General features: G+C 37.5%; 1 protein-coding gene across 1 annotated transcript in view; it reads right to left on the bottom strand.

Moving 5' to 3' along the window:
* Positions 1-23,415, bottom strand: part of LOC126336579 (AMME syndrome candidate gene 1 protein homolog) — a 53,344-nt gene extending 29,929 nt beyond the window's left edge. Inside the window, exons 1-2 of the mRNA XM_050000436.1 lie at positions 22,053-23,415; positions 20,441-20,551 (exon numbers count right to left, since the gene is read on the bottom strand). Coding sequence (XP_049856393.1) covers positions 20,441-20,551; positions 22,053-22,258 — 317 coding nt within the window. The 5' untranslated portion in view covers positions 22,259-23,415. The remainder of the gene's footprint in view (positions 1-20,440; positions 20,552-22,052) is intronic.
* Between the last annotated feature and the right edge of the window lie 940 nt (positions 23,416-24,355).

The raw sequence follows: 24,355 nt of genomic DNA, 5'->3' as shown, positions 1-24,355 counted from the left end.
ATGTACTACTGCAGAAAGTTAAATTCAGATTAACAAATATGAAACTACTCATATATGCATGCTACTAAACCTTAGGTTAGACTTTGAAGCTTCAGTAAATTATTTGTAAAATCTAGAACAACCAATATGTACATGGTATATATGAATGAAGAAGTGTCATAAGCTATTTGTCCAGTGAATTCCTCATGAGCCTCCTTGCATACATTGTTGGAAAACACTATATCAAATCTATTCATACACTTTGAGTAGTGTGAAGATTAATACTGTTCTTTCAGCAACACAGGCAAAAAAAATCTTCTTTTGCCAAACTGACAACATCAGAACACAGTATAATTAATTTATGCAAACGTGAGATGTTAAGACCTATTGGGTACTAAGAGGAGTTAATATTTTCTATGTGCAAGTTGCTAGAAATGTGAAAGACTCCATAAAGCACTTTATAAAGTTTCATGAAACATCTGCAAAAACTGGTCCATTAATGTACTACACAATTCCTTAGCTGTTGCCTATGTCCCGACAAAGAGAACAATGATGAAATACTATGAACCTTGGCGATTTTTTTTAATACTGAAAAGAAATTTGCATATTCTGCAGTATACATTCAAAACATGATTTCATAAAACAGAGCAACAGTGCAATTGTTTATAATGAGTCATAGTCTCTACAAAAAGCTGTATTTACTTACATTATCAAGGTATGTACAACATTAAATAAAATAGAAAGAAACTTCCACATGGGAAAAATATATTAAAAACAAAGATTCCAAGACTTAAGAAAGTGGGAAGCGCCGGTAGATAGGCACAATAAATAAAACACACAAACACACACACAGAATTTCTAGCATCCCGGCCGCCCCATTGTAGCTGGTTACCAAGCCCCCACAGAACGTATCTCTGCCTACGTAGATCAACACCTTCAACCCATTACATGCAGTCTCCCATCCTTCATCAAAGACACCAACCACTTTCTCGAACGCCTGGAATCCTTACCCAGTCTGTTACCCCCAGAAATCATCCTTGTAACCATTGATGCCACTTCCCTATACACAAATATCCCGCACGTCCAGGGCCTCGCTGCAATGGAGCACTTCCTTTCATGCCGATCACCTGCCACCTTACCTAAAACCTCTTTCCTCGTCACCTTAGCCAGCTTCATCCTGACCCACAACTTGTTCACTTTTGAAGGCCAGACATACCAACAATTAAAGGGAACAGCCATGGGTACCAGGATGGCCCCCTCGTATGCCAAGCTATTTATGGGTCGCTTAGAGGAAGCCTTCTTGTTACCCAAGCCTGCCAACCCAAAGTTTGGTACAGATTTATTGACGACATCTTCATGATCTGGACTCACAGTGAAGAACAACTCCTGAATTTCCTCTCCAACCTCAACTCCTTTGGTTCCATCAGATTCACCTGATCCTACTCCAAATCCCATGCCACTTTCCTTGATGTTGACCTCCATCTGTCCAATGGCCAGCTTCACACATCTGTTCGCATCAAACCCACCAACAAGCAACAGTACCTCCATTATGACAGCTGCCACCCATTCCATATCAAACGGTCCCTTCCCTACAGCCTAGGCCTTCGTGGCAAACGAATCTGCTCCAGTCCTGAATCCCTGAACCATTACACCAACAACCTGAAAACAGCTTTCGCATCCCGCAACTACCCTCCCGACCTGGTACAGAAGCAAATAACCAGAGCCACTTCCTCATCCCCTCATTCCCTCAAACCCAGAACCTCTCACAGAAGAACCCTAAAAGTGCCCCACTTGTGACAGGATACTTCCCGGGACTGGATCAGACTCTGAATGTGGCTCTCCAGCAGGGATACGACTTCCCAAAATCCTGCCCCGAAATGAGATCCATCCTTTATGAAATCCTCCCCACTCCACCAAGAGTGTCTTTCCGCCATCCATCTAACCTTCGTAACCTCTTGGTTCATCCCTACTAAATCCCCAAACCACCTTCCCTACCCTGTGGCTCCTACCCTTGTAACTGCCCCCGGTGTAAAACCTGTCCTATGCACCCTCCCACCACCACCTACTCCAGTCCTGTAACCCGGAAGGTGTACACGATCAAAGGAAGAGCCACATGTGAAAGCACCCACGTGATTTACCAACTGACCTGCCTACACTGTGAAGCTTTCTATGTGGGAATGACCAGCAACAAACTGTCCATTCGCATGAATGGACCCAGGCAGACAGTGTTTGTTGGTAATGAGGATCACCCTGTGGCTAAACATGCCTTGGTGCACGGCCAGCACATCTTGGCACAGTGTTACACCGTCCGGGTTATCTGGATACTTCCCACCAACACCAACCTATCCAAACTCCGGAGATGGGAACTCGCCCTTCAGTATATCCTCTCTTCTCGATATCCGCCAGGCCTCAACCTCCGCTAATTTCAAGTTGCCGCCACTCATACCTCACCTGTCTTTCAAGAACTTCTTTGCCTCTGTACTTCCGCCTCGACTGACATCTCTGCCCGAACGCTTTGCCTTTACAAATGTCTGCTTGTGTCTGTGTGCGCGGATGGATATGTGTGTGTGTGTGCGCGAGCGTACACCTATCCTTTTTTCCCCTAAGGGAAGTCTTTCCGCTCCCGGGATTGGAACGACTCCTTACCCTCTCCCTTAAAACCCACATCCTTTCGTCTTTCCCTCTCCTTCCCTCTTTCCTGAAGAAGCAATCGTCGGTTGCGAAAGCTAGAAATTCTGTGTGTGTGTTTTATTTATTGTGCCTATCTACCGGCACTTTCCCACTTGGTAAGTCTTGGAACATTTGTTTTTAATATATGTATAACATTAAATTGAGTAAAATACGTTATCAAAGTTTTAGAGAGCATGATTGGAACAGATACTAAAAGAAAGGTATAAATGAAAATTGAAATAGGTGGACACTTTGATAATGAATGCTATTGAGAATCAAGTATGAGATGATGGAAATGTACTCACTGGTAGCTTTTATTTATTGTCTAAATAAGAAATCTTTTGTTATTTCACATGTTAAGTACTGCCCCAGATATTCAAATTTTTGGTAAATAAATATTACCGAAGTAACAAAACATATCAAGAAGACTAAAGAGACTGCCTGAAAGCATTATCTAATACATTCAGTTTGTTGTATGAATGCTATTTCGGGACCCGTAGAGAATTTAGTGATCAGTAAAACTTTAACACATTTGGCATCATCAATAAAAGTTTTTATATTAACGTCAATTACTTTAATGGAATGACTTTTTCATTCTGCAGTGGAGTGCGAGTTGATACGAAACTGCAGATTAAAACTGCGTCCAGGACTGTGACTTTAACTCTACCAATTGAGCTACCCAATCACTACTCATGACATGTCCTCACAGCTTTCCTTCCACCAGTACCGCATCTCCTACCTTCCAAACTTCACTGCCACTGAAATGCGAAGGTCCTCATCCAAATCTCAGTCTGGCACAAAGTTTTAATTAATCAAGAAGTTTCATTACTTTATACATGTTTTCAGTTTTTTATGACAAGCAATTGCATATTTTACCCCATTTTACTAGACCTTTACTGATCCATCCCTTAATAAAATACTGAATGGTTAATTGGGGAAATAGTTAATAGTTTTTCCTTTGATATTTCAATGTCCCACTGATAGTAGAGACGTGTAAGAGTTGGAGAATGTCAAAGCTCTGGTAAGGCTTGAGGAAAAAAGTCATTCTTGGTTGAAGGTCATGTCTAATTTTCTATTGGTGCAAAAGAAGAAAGGATATTAAGAGCTTAACATGGAATTGGTTTTTTTTTTTTTTTTTGCATAAAGCATGGAGTGGATGAATATAATGTAACTGGATAGATAAAAAAATTATTGGCCTAATGGCAGCAAGAGGACACACACACACAAAGGTACAAAAACCTGCAAGCTTTCAGAGCCACAGGCTACTTATTCTGTCTGAAAGGTTGAAGGTCTCCCCATTTACTTAAAACTCATCAGTCCTTTTCCTTCACTCCTCCTCGTTCCCCTTCAACCCTTCTACCCGGAGGAGCCACAGGCTCTGAAGCAGTGCAAATTTTAATATGTTTATATGTGGGTTCTCCTGCCACCACTTAATGAATAGAATTTTTATCTATCCAATTACATTATATTTTCAAAAACAGATTATTTTTATTGACTGGATTAAGATAGAGACAATATTGTTTGTGACCTTGTCTGTAGTGTCATACTATCATTCTGTCATATAGTGTTTTATGAAAACCACTAAAGCTATAGAAGAATATAACAGAAAGCCCTCTTTACACAATTCTTTACTGGATCCAAACTGAGAGTCCAGTGTTTCTACCAGTTTTTAAACAATAGCAAAGGACAACTGTGATATATATTTTGTGATGATGGTATTCTGATTGAGAGGTTAGGTTACAGTCTGAACAGTTTCGTACATTAGGGATAAAGAAAGTTAATATTCATACTTGGAATAATTAGAAGTCTATTAATCTACAAAAACTACATAATAGGAACGAGATCACAAAGCATAGGACTTGAGGTGAGTATCAGAATGTGTGCACATGGATGTAGCAGAAAGGAACACAGTACCATTTTACTGAGATGACATACTAGACAGTACTAGTGCACACATCTGAGGTCAATGACTGTATGACTGAAATATAACCTACACCCAGATTCCCAACTTACATATTGTGCTTACAGTTAGAACTACCCTACAGTTTGGACACACATTCACCCGAAACTGTCCCACAATTATCAGCTTGCAATCTCTCTTTCTGGTTTCATCTTAGTATCAGCATTTGCAATATATATTCCCCATCTGCATATTTGAAACTGAGAACTAAGATCAGTTCAAGGACATTTCGGTCATAATGCTGGCACGAAAAACTTCATTCTGAAAGTGTTTTGAATGTTTTGTTGGACTCTAAAACACTGTCTGAAACCTTCATCAACAATGCATAGCAAATCCATTTAAAACACAAAACATCCACACATATTTTTGAGGAGGTGGGAGGGAGGATGGATCTATTCCGAAGTCGTGTGTTATTGCTGTCACAGTTAACTATATATTCAGTACTATCTTATTCATCATTACACATCTAATAAAAGTAATTAATGAAAATCTGAACAAGGACAGAGTAATCAACAGATTTCTGAAAAGGTCTAATTTTATACAGCACAAATTCATTCCTGTAACCATGTTGATAGCAACATTATGAACAAAACAGCATTTTTGTGTGCTTAATACCCTCAGACTTCAAGAAGAATATAATAATTCCAATCCCAAAGAAAGCAGGTCCTGACATGTGAAAATTACCGAACTATCAGTTTAATAAGCCACAGCTACAAAATACTAACGCGAATTCTTTACAGACGAATGGAAAAACTGGTAGATGCAGACCTCGGGGAGGATCAGTTTGGATTCCGTCGAAATGTTGGAACATGTGAGGCAATACTGACCTTACGACTTATCTTAGAAGAAAGATTAAGAAAAGGCAAACCTACGTTTCTTGCATTTGTAGACTTAGAGAAAGCTTTTGACAATGTTGACTGGAATACTCTTTTTCAAATTCTAAAGGTGGCAGGGGTAAAATACAGGGAGCGAAAGGCTATTTACAATTTGTACAGAAACCAGATGGCAGTCATAAAAGTCGAGGGGCATGAAAGGGAAGCAGTGGTTGGGAAAGGAGTGAGACAGGGTTGTAGCCTCTCCCCGATGTTATTCAATCTGTATATTGAGCAAGCAGTAAAGGAAACAAAAGAAAAATTTGGAGTAGGTATTAAAATTCATGGAGACGAAGTAAAAACTTTGAGGTTCGCCGATGACATTGTAATTCTGTCAGAGACGGCAAAGGACTTGGAAGAGCAGTTGAACGGAATGGACAGTGTCTTGAAAGGAGGATATAAGATGAACATTAACAAAAGCAAAACGAGGATAAAGGAATGTAGTCAAATTAAATCGGGTGATGCTGAGGGAATTACATTAGGAAATGAGACACTTAAAGTAGTAAAGGAGTTTTGCTATTTAGGAAGTAAAATAACTGATGATGGTCGAAGTAGAGAGGATATAAAATGTAGACTGGCAATGGCAAGGAAAGCATTTCTGAAGAAGAGAAATTTGTTAACATCGAACATAGATTTATGTATCAGGAAGTCGTTATTGAAAGTATTTGTTTGGAGTGTAGCCATGTATGGAAGTGAAACATGGACGATAACTAGTTTGGACAAGAAGAGAATAGAAGCTTTCGAAATGTGGTGCTACAGAAGAATACTGAAGATAAGGTGGATAGATCACGTAACTAATGAGGAGGAACTGAATAGGATTGGGGAGAAGAGAAGTTTGTGGCACAACTTGACTAGAAGAAGGGATCGGTTGGTAGGACATGTTTTGAGGCATCAAGGGATCACAAATTTAGCATTGGAGGGCAGCGTGGAGGGTAAAAATCGTAGAGGGAGACCGAGAGATGAGTACACTAAGCAGATTCAGAAGGATGTAGGTTGCAGTAGGTACTGGGAGATGAAGCAGCTTGCACAGGATAGAGTAACATGGAGAGCTGCATCAAACCAGTCTCAGGACTGAAGACAACAACAACAACAACAACAACGGGAACACCTGGTGCAAATGATCATTTCAGCCTGTAAGATATGCCGATGACATACAGGATCTTCAACTAAAATGGGTAGATTTAAAATTCATTAGTTAATTCTGAAGAATTTACTGCAAATTCAAATCACACTGCACAATATTTAAAGAAATTTCACAGAATGTAAGAGAAATTTTAGTGCATGTGGTGCTAAAAATCTTTTGTTTTTATTGATTGCCAAGTACTGCTTTTCACAAAACTTTGGTTGGAAGCCAAATCAACATGGAAGTAATGCATGGGCTGCCACAGTTCATTTCAAACAGGCAACAAGCAGCACAAATGACAGACAGAAATGAACAGTGTCTTCTTCTTCCAGTGTTACTATCACACAAGAAATGGAAGTGCTTATATCTGTGACATCTTTTTTTCCTACGTCCATCCTTTGTACCACATCCATCCAAAAGGCATCACCTCAGTAACTTAGATGCTTTGTAAGTCTCATAGCAGGAACAATTTTTGAATGAAATAATATGTAACATCTGAAAAAAAAGAGGATGATTGAATGATCTCGACAATGTTTACGTAATGGCAGAGGTTCAACACACAATGAACGGAAGGTACAAATTAAAACACTTCTTTAATAGTGTCATTTTGTTCATTGGACAGTGCACTGCTTGTATAAATGAGAGATTTCCTTCTCTTATGCATCACTAATATCATACATTTGCATCAATAGCGAAGAGAGGGACAATAAGATTGATACGCCTTTGCCTCAATGCATAGCTGTAGTTATTCAGAACAAATCTTGTGTGTTCTAGTGTGCAGGGGATTATTCCGTAACAAAGTGCTTGAAATCAAGAAAGTGTAAATGAATATAACTGACTAATGTGATAAACCAGAAACAAAAGACAGCACCTTGACACACTTTCCCAATACAGTATTATGTACTGCACATCATGTCATTCACCTGCTCAAAATGGCTATTTAAACTATCATTTCCTGCAACTTAGAATTTTAATGATGTGTAAGGCAAATTATTCAGTAATACTGAGCTCAAAATATTGTTCTATTGATTTTTCAGAGTTCAAATTCAATTGTTACTTCATCACAATTTGTAGTAGTAAGACCCGCTACAATTGCAGTGGGCTTAGTGTGGCAGCCTCCTGCTCGCCTACATCAACCAAATCACTATACCTCCGAGTTCTCACAGCTCTACACAAGGCCTTTGTCTCACCTGTACCCATTTGTGCTTTGCAGCTGAAAGTTGCAACAACGCTGCTAGCTGACAAGGATCTCCTTACATTATCTCAACAATAGTCAATTTATTTGTTAGAATTTAAAAAATAAAAATGACAATAACTGATGAAAAAATGAAAGAGTACATTTAAAAAATAACTTTTATAGTGCAACCAAATGAAACTGCAAGTATTTTGCAAATCTCTTGTAGTGAGTAGATTTCTTTGTTAATCTTGACAATTTCTGTTTCTGAAATGTCTCACCTGCTATGTAGTTAAACATTGTTATCTCCCATTATTACAATGATGGATTTACAGTAGTTGGTCAAATTATGTTCCCTTTGTTTCTGTCCTCTTCTCTAGAGCTTATTTTTCATTCCTCCCCATTCAACCCTAAATTGGCTATTATAATACATCTGCATTCTACACAACAATGGATTGGACTACACAGCTACTGCGAAATTTCTGTACCCAAATGATTCTCCTCCATTCAATATCAGTACTGCTTTCAACTATCATTTATTTCCCTACCATTCTTGTCTACTGAAACTATTCTCCCATTCGTTTCATATTCAAACCTGCTCTCGCACTTCACATACTTATACCGAATACTTTATTTTAATTACTTCCTTATGTGTCACCAAACTACATCGTCCTGTTCTCTGTTGCTTTCTGCACTTCATTACTTTCCTTTTCTTTTATTCTTTGGATAATCTACTGATTTCTGTAGGCTTATCTCATTGACGTAAAAAAGAAACCTTGTTCTGTCTTCTTATCTTACATCATAATCAAATCTGGTACAATATAGACCTTCATACTAGAAGTAAAAGTTGTTAAGTAGCACTTGTACGTCTGAACATATGGCTATTAACTTTAAATAGGCAACAGTGCAGGCCTTTCATGTCCACTTCAGATTAATTATTGTGTGCCTTTCAGCCTCCGAAAATATTCCTCAGTAAGTTTTTCTGTAGTCAGCAATTTTCCAGCTTTTTGAAAGTAACTGAAATCATCAAGCAACATCTAGCTAAAAATCCCCTCTGCCTCTCTTTTACTTTATTTGCATCCTTAAAAAACGTAGTCATCTTCAAGATAGTTGTTTATCAACTTTCAAACATCATAGAAGTCTATTTAAAAAAATAATAATAATAATAAAAAATCAGCTGTAGTATGTCTATCCTTACAATGTCAATGTTTCAGCCACTATGACAAGTAGCCTTCATCAAGGTCACCAACTATTAGTTCAGGGCAACTACAGGTCTACATACTCAATTTTTTCTCCCTGTCTCTTATCACATGAGAAATATGTTCTAAGAATTGCCTGAATACTAAATGATTGTAGTGGAGAAGTGAGACGAGATTAGGTCCCGACTGACTGCATTTATATTTGATTCTATGGGATAATATTGTGAATTAGGAGGAAGCTGTTGTCACGATGTGACACCCATCCTGCAAATAATCAGCCAATAAAAATCAAGTTAACTACCTATCAATAATGAACCTCAGCTCCCTCCTCTCGAATCCACTCTAGTGATGAGCTATACAGTGGCATATAATGAGATAATAGGGCAATTTCCAATCTGACACTTGGCATAGTGGTAAAACCATTGGTTCATACTAGAACACAACAGGAGACAAGAACAATTTTATTGTAATATTTAATGCAGTTACGTTTCACGATTGTACTGTCTTCCTTTTCATTCCCCCCCCCCCCCCTTTTTTTGCTGCCTTATCTCAGGATAATTCATTTGAGTTTGACTCTCAATATCGAGAGTATGTTCTATGTGGTCTGTAGACACTTGTTTATTCCATTATTTGTTCTTTCAACCATATCAACATATGTTTACTTCGGTAATTAGGTACTTTTAAATTTCCAGGCACTTAAGTTTTGCATAAGCCCATTAGCAACCTAACAGTATCAAGCTGCAGCAAATATGCCACTTGGCTTTCAGATAATTAACATTTTGTAGGTATTCATAACTGCAATCGACAACGAACTCTTTTGAAACAACCACATTCCCACACATAAGCTTTGTATCATGCTGTCCCAGATATACCTTCCTCAATGGAGGAGAAAAGCCCACATTTTCTTTTATATAGACCAAAATGAAAACACAGGCCATTATGTCATCTATATCTTAGCTTTTATTTGTAATGTGACATAGGAAGCATAAAAGCGTGCGCAATACTGTGGTGCGTAAACATTGAAGATGTAATGGTAGAGGCAGTAAATTCCCTTTTTCTTTGTCACTCTAAGGAACCTATCTATATTTCATCCACTGATATTTTGCTGCTAACATCATGCTTCACCAGAGCCCCGTCAGCCGCCACTCTTCAGGGTTTCTGTAAGGGAATCACATTAACTGTGGCACCAATCATATACATGAGCTATTAGCCATATTTCATCCCTACAGATATCCCCTACTATGTGCCGTTGTCCGTCTCCCACGATCTTGGACGAGGGGTTGGCCTTCTGGGAGACAATGAGCAACTAATGACCTTCATACTTTAAACTAGTCAAATTATTCTGAAGGGGAAAAAAACCTATGTCCTTAAAGGATGGAGATAACTGCTTAACAACAGTAAGAGTTTCAGAAACAAATGAACAACTAAAAGAAAAACTGAATTATGAACATTTATGCTGGGGATCCCATTTTCCTAACATTTAGTGCACTGAGGTAACAGCAAATGTTCTACTGAACCTGCTGTCTGCTTTCACTGCTTCAAAAGATTTAGTGTAAAAAGCTCCAACTGGGATGACTTAACATGTCTTTTCTTTTATTTCATTGATGGATCTTCAGTCTTTAATGCGATGTTAACCACAATGTGCTTTAACATTGTCCAAATATGCAAAGATACCACTATCAGATGCAAAAGCAAGTATTTGTATCTGGAGCTTAATGCCCAAATCATCTGAGACTTGAAGTCAACGCATTGTAGAGACTGCAAAATCGAGGTGAGCCTGAAAGCAGTAAATGCAGAGTACAATGCAGAAAAAAAAGTATCAAGGAAATATTATATGCCATTGAAATACAACATCTATATTATGGTAAGAAACACGAAGCAACATCGCACTTCATTTATCAGCTGAAGATGTAGATTTTACCTGCAACCAATGAAGTTTGGACACCAGTGCTGTATCTCAGCATGATCTGCACAAAATATATTATTACTGAACAACAAAAATCTGCATTCAGATACAACATGCTTAATACTATACATATGAATCTCAATTTACTACCAGTTTGTGAAAACATGTTCTTCAGAAGTAATGTTAAGACTGTCAGCTACTCTCCAGTCAAAGATACAGATCTGGTGATCAAACATCTCATTCAAAATTTCAAGCCTGCATTTTTGTGCAGCAGAAATACTGAAGTCAGTGTATGTTTTCCAGTATGTACTAAGAGGGATGTAAATTTACATTTACAGTTGAAAATATATATCTAAAGTCAAAATATGATATACAATTCATATCACAAATTGTTTTAAAAGTATTATACATAAATAACATACACACATATGTTACATGTTGCAATTAAACCCACTGTTACCATACGTAATGAAGTGATCCAATATGTTTCAAATGTATTGTAGAGACAATCTCACGATGTTTCAGGCATGCTACAAGGCTGCATGGAACACCTTTAAGACCACTTCACCTCCAAGAATAAAAATCAGAGCTTCACCTGGTTTCCCAGAAACGTTAGCCATTGACCGTTTACTGCTTTTACAATGAAGAACATGTGGTATTAATTAGATGATGTTGAAGTATAGGATAGTTGTAGGTGGATGCTCCACAATTCTTAAACTCCACTTTCCTCAAACTACAGGCCATGTTATAGCAACCATAACACTTTAGTAACTTCTTAATCAATTTTAGATTTCCTGCTGCAGAAAAAAGCTGGACACGTAAATAGTATTTCTGCTTCTGGAAGGCAACTAGCCTACATACAGATAAAATAAACGTTTCAAAAAGCAACCAGAGCCTCCACAAGAAAAGGAAGATAAAAACTTCAGAAATAACAAGGTTAGGTAATGGGATATACTACAGTCTACCAAAGAGCAATCTTAGGAAGGAGAAAAGGACACATGAATGTCTCTACAAACCATTATTAATGTTCAGCACTTATGAGAAGGATAAATTGCTGCTCACTGTAAAGAAGACACAATGAGATGCAAACACGCACAACGAGAAAACTGTTCCACATTGACCTTTTGGCCAAAACCTTATTCATAAAAGAAAACACACAAATAATCACATAAGCAAACACAGCTGTCCCACACATTACAGTAAAATTGGCATTCTTACTGCAGTGGCCAGAAATAGCAGTCACATATGCACGAGGTGCACCAGTTCGTATGAATGTACGTTTTTCTTTCTGAGGAAGGCTTTGTCTGAAAGCTCAATGTGGAACAGTCTTTTCATTGTACCTCTCTGCAACTACACTTATCTTAATTGTGATTAGCAATCTACCCTTTCCACAAAATTGTTGATATTCCAAGCTGAACTCTCCACTGTTTCATTAGTAATGTACAACATAATAAGCTAACATTTTCTTATATTCCGATGTTCTACAACCCAATGCAAATCCTGTTCTACAATTTTAAATTCCATCTTTCTTCTAGTAAAACTTTGTGTGCACATGATAGCCTGAGAGTAGTTTCATTTTATATCTGTGTAATTCATTGTCTTAAGTAAATTTTTGTACATTTGGGAGTTTCTTGGCATAGTACATGCACCAAAATACTTATTACAGACCTTTAGCAAAAATGTCTTAAATGTGTTTCACTCCACTTCATACAGGTGGTTCTTCCTACTCACATCTTACTGAGACAGGTAAAACTACAAAACAGAGTAATTTCTACCAGTTTCACTGCAAATATCATACTTAATGCAGCAACTGTCAAACACATCTGAGCTAGTAGAGCCACAAACTTTTCAGCCATAAAAAGGAAATTATTCTTGTAAAAAATTCTATCAGTTCTTTTGACAGATCAATTTTCTGTAATTCTTTGCATCTTGGAAAAACTGACCTCTTCGTTTTCATTCATATTTTGGGGAAACTTTGTTTTAAGAACACAGTATATGTTCTGAAGCAACTGTGAATTTACGACACTTCTAAAGCAAACCCCAAGAAGTTTTTTTTCTCTGGTTTGGAAAAAACACTTAGCTCTGAAAATCACTGAAATGCAATGTCTTACTAATCAAAATAAATAATTTACAATTCACATATATAGCTAACATGCCAACTGGATTCTGTATCAATTACTGGGCTCTGAAGCCAAGAAAATGTTCTTCAATGTACTTGCAAATTCAGATGTTTTAAAATAATATTTACTCAATTTGCTACTTAAAACAGAGCTGCACGAAAAGAGTTACCACAATTCAATAATAAATATATTACCACTGCTAAGTACACAGAGCTCATACCATTTCCAGACAAAACCATGTTTTTAATATTCATATCTAGGTTTGCATTATTGTTTACCTTGCCTTATTGGTCTATGACAGAATTGCTGGAAAACTTCTTAAACCTGTTACTAATTAGCTGTGGTATCGTCCAGAGATTGCAGTGCCACAACAAAGTCGGCAACTAGAATTGATAACACACAGATGTTAGCAAGGTTGCGCTGTAATCTGCAATGAGGTATGGAGGCTAACATGAAGACCACATCTCCCCTTCCACACAGCAGCACCCTAACACTGTAGGTCAATATAGTGTCGAGCAAGTGTAAGCTCAGCCCAGTTCGAGATCTTAGCTACAGCAGTCAACATCACCCAGTAGGACCAATGAGTTGATAAAAGTTTCAGACAAACTTTTACCATTGTAAATGTCTAACACAGTGCCTCACAATGGTTAAACTGTGCATCATGTGATGCCTTCATAGTCAGTATCAGTTGTAAATTATCAAGCAATCCTGCAGCACACAATTGTGTCAATGTTAAGTAAATCTTTTGTTCATTTATATACTAAGGTGAACTAATATTCCCATGTACTCTAGTTTGATGAGCAATCAAAAAACCTACGGTTATGGCTGGATCTAAGTCGTTTCACATGGTCACTACATTAATCACTGAGAAAACAGATGGAATCTACAGTTCACATCAGTGGGCCTGGTCCTCTCAATATCAGTAATAGAAGGAGGAGGTTTTAAGCGTTAACATCGCCAATGAAGTTCAACAGGGCTATGTATCACACTACAATACCGATTCTGTGGGGAAGGTAAGAAGAATTAAATGAATAGGACATTTCTAATACAGGAAATGAAAACAATGCATGGGTGCAGGCAACTAATAAAATTGCTTTCAGTAATTCTAACTTAAAATGAATGAGGCATTTACAAATAAAAAATTTCTAAGCAAAGTGCTATAACAAACTACAAAGCACAGTAACAATTTCAATGTCTGTTTAAAACTTACGGCTCTGGGTGTATAATCTTTTCTTTCTGCTTAGCTCTGTGGGATTCAGGAGCTTTTTAACAACATTTACAATAAGGTAATAAATTTATAAACAAATATTTTCCTAGCATTAGTTTTCCTGTCTTTCTACCATTTCTGTTTGATTGTGTAATAGCCTATGGTTGTGACTTACGAGACACACAATTACATTCCTCATGTTTATTGTGGGGCATCCACCATTCCTTCCCATTTCTTTTATATATGGAGAAGTGTGTCATAAATTGTTGTTGTTGTTGTGGTCTTCAGTCCTGAGACTGGTTTGATGCAGCTCTCCATGCTACTCTATCCTGTGCAAGCTTCTTCATCTCCCAGTACCTACTGCAACCTACATCCTTCTGAATCTGCTTAGTGTACTCATCTCTCGGTCTCCCTCTACGATTTTTACCCTCCACACTGCCCTCCAATGCTAAATTTGTGATCCCTTGATGCCTCAAAACATGTCCTACCAACCGATCCCTTCTTCTAGTCAAGTTGTGCCACAAACTTCTCTTCTCCCCAATCCTATTCAATACCTCCTCATTAGTTACGTGATCTATCCACCTTATCTTCAGTATTCTTCTGTAGCACCACATTTCGAAAGCTTCTATTCTCTTCTTGTCCAAACTAGTTATCGTCCATGTTTCACTTCCATACATGGCTACACTCCAAACAAATATTTTCAGAAATGACTTCCTGACACTTAAATCTATATTCGATGTTAACAAATTTCTCTTCTTCAGAAACGCTTTCCTTGCCATTGCCAGTCTACATTTTATATCCTCTCTACTTCGGCCATCATCAGTTATTTTGCTCCCCAAATAGCAAAACTCCTTTACTACTTTAAGTGTCTCATTTTCTAATCTAATTCCCTCAGCATCACCCGATTTAATTTGACTACATTCCATTATCCTCGTTTTGCTTTTGTTAATGTTCATCTTATATCCTCCTTTCAAGACACTGTCCATTCCGTTCAACTGCTCTTCCAAGTCCTTTGCCGTCTGTGACAGAATTAGAATGTCATCGGCGAACCTCAAAGTTTTTACTTCGTCTCCATGAATTTTAATACCTACTCCAAATTTTTCTTTTGTTTCCTTTACTGCTTGCTCAATATACAGATTGAATAACATCGGGGAGAGGCTACAACCCTGTCTCACTCCTTTCCCAACCACTGCTTCCCTTTCATGCCCCTCGACTCTTATGACTACCATCTGGTTTCTGTACAAATTGTAAATAGCCTTTCGCTCCCTGTATTTTACCCCTGCCACCTTTAGAATTTGAAAAAGAGTATTCCAGTCAACATTGTCAAAAGCTTTCTCTAAGTCTACAAATGCTAGAAACGTAGGTTTGCCTTTTCTTAATCTTTCTTCTAAGATAAGTCGTAAGGTCAGTATTGCCTCACGTGTTCCAACATTTCGACGGAATCCAAACTGATCCTCCCCGAGGTCCGCATCTATCAGTTTTTCCATTCGTCTGTAAAGAATTCGCGTTAGTATTTTGCAGCTGTGACTTATTAAACTGATAGTTCGGTAATTTTCACATCTGTCAGCACCTGCTTTCTTTGGGATTGGAATTATTATATTCTTCTTGAAGTCTGAGGGTATTTGGCCTGTCTCATACATCTTGCTCACCAGCTGGTAGAGTTTTGTCATGACTGGCTCTCCCAAGGCCATCAGTAGTTCTAATGGAATGTTGTCTACTCCGGGGGCCTTGTTCCGACTCAGGTCTTTCAGTGCTCTGTCAAACTCTTCACGCAATATCGTATCACCCATTTCGTCTTCATCTACATCCTCTTCCATTTCCATAATATTGTCCTCAAGTACATCACCCTTGTATAAACCTTCTATATACTCCTTCCACCTTTCTGCCTTCCCTTCTTTGCTTAGAACTGGGTTGCCATCTGAGCTCTTGATATTCATACACGTGGTTCTCTTCTCTCCAAAGGTCTCTCTAATTTTCCTGTAGGCAGTATCTATCTTACCCCTAGTGAGATAAGCCTCTACATCCTTACATTTATCCTCTAGCCATCCCTGTTTAGCCATTTTGCACTTCCTCTCGATCTCATTTTTGAGACGTTTGTATTCCTTTTTGCCTGCTTCATTTACTGCATTTTTATATTTTCTCCTTTCATCAATTAAATTCAATATTTCTTCTGTTACCCAAGGATTTCTAGCAGCCCTCGTCTTTTTACCTACTTTATCCTCTGCTGCCTTCACTACTTCATCCCTCAGAGCTACCCATTCTTCTTCTACTGTATTTCTTTCCCCTATTCCTGTCAATTGTTCCCTTATGCTCTCCCTACAACTCTGTACAACCTCTGGTTCTTTCAGTTTATCCAGGTCCCATCTCCTTAATTTCCCACATTTTTGCAGTTTCTTCAGTTTTAATCTACAGGTCATAACCAATAGATTGTGGTCAGAGTCCACATCTGCCCCTGGAAATGTCTTACAATTTAAAACCTGGTTTCTAAATCTCTGTCTTACCATTATATAATCTATCTGATACCTTTTAGTATCTCCAGGGTTCTTCCACGTATACAACCTTCTTTCATGATTCTTAAACCAAGTGTTACCTATGACTAAGTTGTGCTCTGTACAAAATTCTACTAGGCGGCTTCCTCTTTCATTTCTTAGCCCCAATCCATATTCACCTACTATGTTTCCTTCTCTCCCTTTTCCTACACTCGAATTCCAGTCACCCATTACTATTAAATTTTCGTCTCCCTTCACTACCTGAATAATTTCTTTTATTTCATCGTACATTTCTTCAATTTCTTCGTCATCTGCAGAGCTAGTTGGCATATAAACTTGTACTACTGTAGTAGGTGTGGGCTTCGTATCTATCTTGGCCACAATAATGCGTTCACTATGCTGTTTGTAGTAGCTTACTTTACTGTGATTTATTTTTTTCCTCCAAACACTATAGAAGTTCACATCCCACATACTTTATTTACTCATTTCACAAGCATCAATAATCCATCAACTAACCCTATCATTGTACTGTACAGCCTAATGATGATCTTGACACATTCAAAAAAATTAATGTGATTCCTAAGGTGACTGTTGGCAGCACAGTTTCAAGAGTTCAGCAAAATTTATGATCCTGTTTTTGCATACTCACCAACTCTACTAGGAATCTATCCTCAATCAACAATTCATACAGATTGTCTATTGAATAAGAATCTCTGTAACTACATTCTGCTTGAGTGATCAACAGCCGCAGAATTTGTTAGCAGCACTCTGGTGAAAAATATTACTGCTTTTCTACAACTTTCAGAGTTTTTTCGTGACTTGACTTAGTAATAATAATGACAACAGTCTGCCCATATCTCCTAGAATGCTTGCCTAAGGGTAGCAAATGTAACATCCAATCGTCACAAAATTCTTGACCATTCAGTCACTCTACTGCAGCTTAATGAAGTATTTATAAGCAACATCACATGTGAAGTAAGTAGTGATTTATCTAGCACTACTTTCAGGTTCAAATTACTTTCTAAATGATTTTTGGATTGTGAACTTATATGGCTACCATAAAACATAGTATGTACCAACTCAATGTCCTTAAGTGTAGTTCAATTTTTTGTATCTAATGCTTAAGATCTTATAAGGTATAAATCAGTTTTGTTTTGAACTTTCTAAAATTTTGATTTTGCATTGGAGAGGGAAGAGAGTGAAATGGTAATTCAAAAACTTTGGTTATAGAGTTGATGCTTGAACGTCATAGAAAACTGCACAGCAAAATACCCCTTTTTTTCCTCCTATGACTTTCATGGAAGTACTGCAGTTTGTACATAATTGTTGTTTCTGGAAGAACCAAAACCAATTTCTCAGTCTTGACTACTCCAGTTGCCACAAAACATTTCCTTCTCCCATCATCATCTTTAAAGGCAGAACAACAGAATCAGCCCATCAAATTAAGTAATAAATAATGAAAACTTCATTCAGTATGTTTAATTACAGTTGTATCATGCTTAAAGCAGATTATACGAAATGATCCATATTGCACAATAAAACCTTTTCTGCACTGTCTGTGACTGCCGACCTGGAATTAGGAAATGCAGTTATCTAAAAACAAAATGGCATGCAATTAAGAAGGAATTTGTAACCATTAGTCGAATCTGAAACTAGTAGAAAGTAATGTATAAAGGACAGGATTTTGTTTTAGATTTCATTAATCATGAATAGGCAAACACACTGTAAAATATTAAATTTGTTACTAAAACAATGAAAGGTATCAAGCTGTCTTATGCTTGTACAGTAACCCCATGACAATAAAATAACCTGAGTAAGTCATGTCATACTATGAACACATCAGGAACTCAATGCTGTAAACATATGCTGTGCAGCACATCAGACAGGTCACCTCAGAAGACTTGCAGCTCATACAAGATATCAACATAAACAGTGGTTTACACAGATAGTTAAGTTGTTAATGGGTAGGCCAGTTCAACTACTTCGACAATATTCGCAAGTGTTTCAACGAATAAAATTAAAAAACAAGTAATTATACTTTCACAATCAGTGCAACATTTTCACAGGCAATTAAGAAACATGTAAATACCAGAGTGATGATAATACATACTTGGCAAATGTGGGCACCCTAATTTGTTCTGAGAAAAAAAATCCAAGAAAAAAAAAAAAGCAGCAGATGTAAACACTACAGTTTCCGATAAGTAAAATATTCCACTTGTATTTATCTGATTATTTCTTGTTCATGCTGATTATACTTGCTACATAAAGCAAACTCCAAAACGTTTGTTAGTACTTTGTATTTTTCTCATAACTATTATAATTTTTTATGCCTGCCATCATTAACAGTCCAATTACATTTTTCATGGCAGTAATCTATTATTGTTTCTACTGATTTACTTTAAAATTGTGCTCAGAAAGTGCACAATAATACTTGTGTTTAAGATTCAGTGTGTAAGTAGAAAAACAATGGTACTCATGGAGATGAATAACTAATCTCAGCGAGGGAAAGGGGATAAAACTGGCAATAGCCTAGTGAAGGTAGCCCACTCTATATGATGTATAAGATGGAACTTGGTCAAATTCAAAGCAAAGCTACCTCCAAACTACCTTTTTGACACTACAGTGTTCTACTACGTATTATTGCCTTGATTTTTGTATGTAATTGCCTTCCTCCAACATTTGAAAACTATCTATAGTTATGTTGGAACCTACAGTTTAACATGGAGTTTGAACAATGGTGCACCCAGGAAAGAGGTATTACCACAGGGGACGTCACTACATGCCAAAAGGGTAATCTAGAACATGAATGCATGGCACTCCATAACACCTTATTAAATAAAGTCAATTACTTAATGGAAATGAGTTACACACAGACACCTCTCAGTAGCATGTAACCTATTTGTATTTGCTTCTCATGATACATGTAACTGTTTTCAGTTTCAAGAGAGCATGGCAAACTTTTGAAAGAACACTTTTAAGTGAAGGCAAAAAAATTCCACAACTAAGAAAATATGAACTCTATAAACTGTATCACTTCATTGTCTAGCAACTAAACTTCACCTGGTGTGTAATTTGCCTACTGTGTTTCAACTCCATTAATACAGATCTGTTCATGTGAATTCGTGTATTATTTCCACATAAATCATCTATGCTTTCACCTTCTTAAAATGTGCCTAGTTTAGAAATGCAGATTAACATGACTCTTCAATGATGCTAGGTTTGTGCATTGAAAGCGAAGAAAATTATATAATGTCTTTATGGCCAAATATATTTGTTGAGGATTCACTTACAAGAGGAACTGAAGCCTGTCCCATATACAAACCTGGAAAAAAAACACGAGAGCTAAGCTATCTAGTAATATAGTACGAACTTCAGCAGAAGCAACATTATCTCTAATTCTACACATCACCATTATTGTACAGTAACCAATTCCAATCCCATCCCCCACCCTATTTTCATCTTTCAAGCAACACAATAGAATGTATCCACTGCCCAACAACTTCTTTACAAACATTTACAAAAATTTCCACCATTTACAGGTTAGGATTAGGAGCTTTGGGAGTGGGTCAGACCTACTCAAATTGCCCTATAAGTTACTTACCAGTTCCAAACATGAATTCACAGATCTATAGAAAGATAGGGCCACAATAGTTCCTTAGACTTATTAAAACTAACACTTCAATCAAAATCAAAGCAGTGAAGTGTCCGGCCAGGGGAAACCAGTCTGAGAGCTCTGCTCACCTGGTTACTGCATACTCCCGCAATCCGCAGTGGAGATTCATGGCATTAAAGGTGCCTATACAGCCTCGTAGCCGCCTATCCTTTCCAATCTTCCATGTCACGAACAGGGGACTGAAACAAGACAGAAAAATTTAATTTGTATACATTGCAGCAGTTAAGAGACACTTTGTGAGAACAAACAAACAAACAAAAGCAGTATTTATCAATGCACAATATAGCTGGCTGAATATCCTTAATGAACATTGTTTCCAGAGTGTTTGAAACAATTAATTAAAATCACTAGACACAACTTAGCAACTTCAATCTTAATTTACAATAACTTTACAGAACAAATGAAGATAGATGTAGTTCTAGAGTGCGTTTGTGAATAATAACAGTAAAATCTCCCTCATCCTGATGACCTACTACATTTTCCTACAAAACAGGAAGGTCAAAACTACTAAGAACAGTGAAACATGAACACAAAGTAACAACTGACTGGTGATAGGAAAATGACTAGCTAGACAAAATAGGTTTTAACCATAAAGGCATGAGCATTTGTTCTGTTTCGGAATATAGTCAAAACAACCACCAGCTGCTACCAAAGAAAAATTATAGGTCAATGATCAAACTCTCCAACTGATGCTCCCTGCTAGAAAGTAAACACTAATTACAATATCTTTCTACTACAATTATCATTTCAAAACAGCAGCATTACTAAGTTAAGTCTCAACTATAGTTAGTTGCTGACTAGAAATGACACACTCTCCAAATGAGCAAACAGTACATTAACAAAAAGTATCATCAAACTTTCTACAGAATGAGGATTATCAAACATAACCCCAATATCGTATCTTGTTGATGTCTACTTGACTCCACATAAAAAATAACAGCTTCTACTATTTTATGCAAGGAAAAGCTACTTGTCAACAACATTTAGTAATTTCTTGCATTTTTTTTCCTAAATTCTTGTTCCTTCAAACACGGCAACATGAGGTCATGGTTTCTTTAGATTAGCATCACAAAGCAGGCCTTTGGTAAGCGACAATAAAGGTACACAGCTGAAACATATGGCTACTTTCCACTATCTTTAACTACCGCCAATTACAAGGAACCATTATACCAACATCAATAATATATTTTTCTATTTTACTTCTGATCTTTTACAGCAAATAGGGTTACACTGTAAGGTAAATATATATATATATTTTCCTACCGTTGTATTAATTTCAACAAATAGAAAAGGATTGCATTAATATCATTTGAATACAATACAATCAGTACATTTTGGAGACTCCTAGGGTCTTTGCTTCACTATTTTGTTCAAATGCTAATCAGCAAAATAAGCTGCTGCACATTCTGAAGCGTATTTTATTTCTGAGTTGGTTCTGCTAATATAATAAAATTTACGCTCAGGAACTGCACAAATATGCAGCCAAAACCCAATCAACTACGTTATTTAGTGAAAAAACTGACTGGTAATGCAACTCGTCATAGAAACTAGGAATACCTGCACTTGCACTTAGGATCCAGCTTGACCGTAAATTTGCCTGCATTAAAACATAGAACTGCGAGGAACAAAATTACCAAAAAATTCTATACAATTATAAAAGTACAGTAATAAAATACTCACTATGGATCGTTGCAGAAGTTAGGGGTTTTCGGAGGCTCAAGGCTATGTAAATGACAATATAAAACATCGAAACAAAAAAAGCACATTTCTGGATGCGCCACCATTCCATTTCGCACTCCATTTGGTATTAACGATGTCCCGTTACATGTTATACTGGTAGAATTGTTCAGCTTCTGTTTCTTGGTTCCACAACATCCAGCAGCCATCTTTATCCTCAGAAATAACAATGGAAAGGGTTCAGTGGTATGTGGGCGAATATTTCAGCAGATGGCAGCAGCGGCCGAGGAAAGCGACCAGGCGCAGTCAGCTGATCCCACAGTGAAAACAAAGGTACGTTACGTGGCTGGTTTCATGACATTCGTGAGCAAGGGAGAAAAAAAGCAGTTCGTTGAAACTGTTCACGTCAATGAGGTAGCTGTTGCGTTAGTGAGTGAATATTAGGGAATATATGCCTTCTGTATTTCTGATCAAATCAGCTGACTGAATTCTTCTCCATTGCAACTCCAGCAATGAACTTTCAATGCAAGTAAACTAATTACATAAGAATCATCGGGGCATTTAACTCGAAGAAACTTACATAATTCTTTTTTAGGTCCCTCCCATATTTCGGGAACGAATCGTTTTATTTCTTTCCTCGCCATCCAGCGAATATAGGAAACAGGAGAAAGGAGTGAATAAAGTGATTATCTTCTACGATTAGCAGTTCACTTATTAGAGGTGACCAGCGGTCAGATATCATACGGTAGCGACGGTATACGCTGAAATACGATTTGAATAGCTAAAGGATTATGGTAGAGTTTGTGTCATGGTAGGAATTTAGGAACTGATTTAGGAGTTTCTGTTATTACAATTATTTCTGGAAAAACTTAACATGATGAAGCGTATGAATGAAGACGAAAAGCTTTGGATAGCATGTCGTGCTACCTGGTTAGTTTCGGGTAACAACTATTCTTGAAACATGTGATATAAGTTTCATGGCGAGCAGCATTGAAGAGCAGGTGCTCAGACTGTGATAGCTGTTTTTAGATCAATTCGTTTCCCTTTAAATTCAAAAATTGTTTAAAGGGTCTTGAGGTCTGCTTCCCATCTCATGTAGTGAACGCTGTTCAGTAAAAGTCTCCATCGTGTCCTGTTATGATCTTAAGATAATGAGACAGAGGGACACACCAGTGCACAAATACTTTTCATCTCCCTAAGGACTGGAAGGAGTTCCAGAACTAAAGAGAAATGAAGATGGCATTTTTAAGCTCAGTACTTTGCTAGGTATGGCCCACTTGTATCTTCTGGCAAAACCGCCACTAATGACCGCGCCGTCGACTGGATCTTCAACCATAACCTTCCTATCAAATCCTTCTTCATCTGATTGGAAAACTAGTTCATCCAGCGAATTTTGTGCGGAGAGTACGATGCTGGTAGGACGTCAATCAAACCGGTCGATAGACTGACCGAGCGAGATTTCACAGTCATTAGCACATTTGAGAACGAGGATCCAAATTCGCGTCCGGCCACCCAGATTTAGATTATCCATGATTTCCCTTAATCACTCCAGGCAACTGCCGGGATGGTTCCTTTGCAAGTGAACGACTGCTTTTTCTTCCCATCCTTGAAACATTGCGAGTTTGTGTTCCGTCTCTACTGACGTACTTGTCGACAGAATGTCGAACCCTAATCCTTTTTCCTTCCTTTTCGATAAACTGGATACTATACGCTGGAAATTCTTAGAATGGTTTGATACTGATATTTTGTATGTAATTTACATGAACACCTTCCAAAATTTTACCACCAATAATAATATAATACCGGTATGTGATTAAGTAAATAAGTATCTGGGACCAATGTTTATAATATTTTATAACAAGAGTACACAGTTGGAATTGATATCATGTTTCAACATAGTCAGTCCGCTTTTTAATACACTTGGTTGACCGTTGCACATGTTTTCTGATACCATCTGCAAACAATCGCTTTGGCTGCGCAGCAAGCCACTTAGCACTGCTTTCATAATCTGTCTAGTTCGAAGTGGTGAATCCATGTTTCATCTCCAGTGATGATTCGCTTCAGAAACATTTCACCTATGTTAGTAGATGCCGACAGATTTTTTTCATGGATACGCTTGTGCTCTTCATCGTATTGTTTTGGAAACTATCTCTCATAGAGTTGTAAAAGCTGAGCCTGTTATGCATCATTTAATATGCAGAACCATGACTAACCTGAATCTGTTTGCCACATCATCAACAGTCACTCGCCTGTTATTAAGAATCAAGGCACAGACTTGTTCAGTATTGACGTCAGCTGTGGTTGTA

This window comes from Schistocerca gregaria, chromosome 2 (genome assembly GCF_023897955.1).
Source record: "Schistocerca gregaria isolate iqSchGreg1 chromosome 2, iqSchGreg1.2, whole genome shotgun sequence".
Taxonomy (NCBI): Eukaryota; Metazoa; Arthropoda; class Insecta; order Orthoptera; family Acrididae; genus Schistocerca; species Schistocerca gregaria.
The sequence above is the reverse complement of the archived record's forward strand: the minus strand, read 5'-3'. Positions and strand labels throughout refer to the sequence as shown.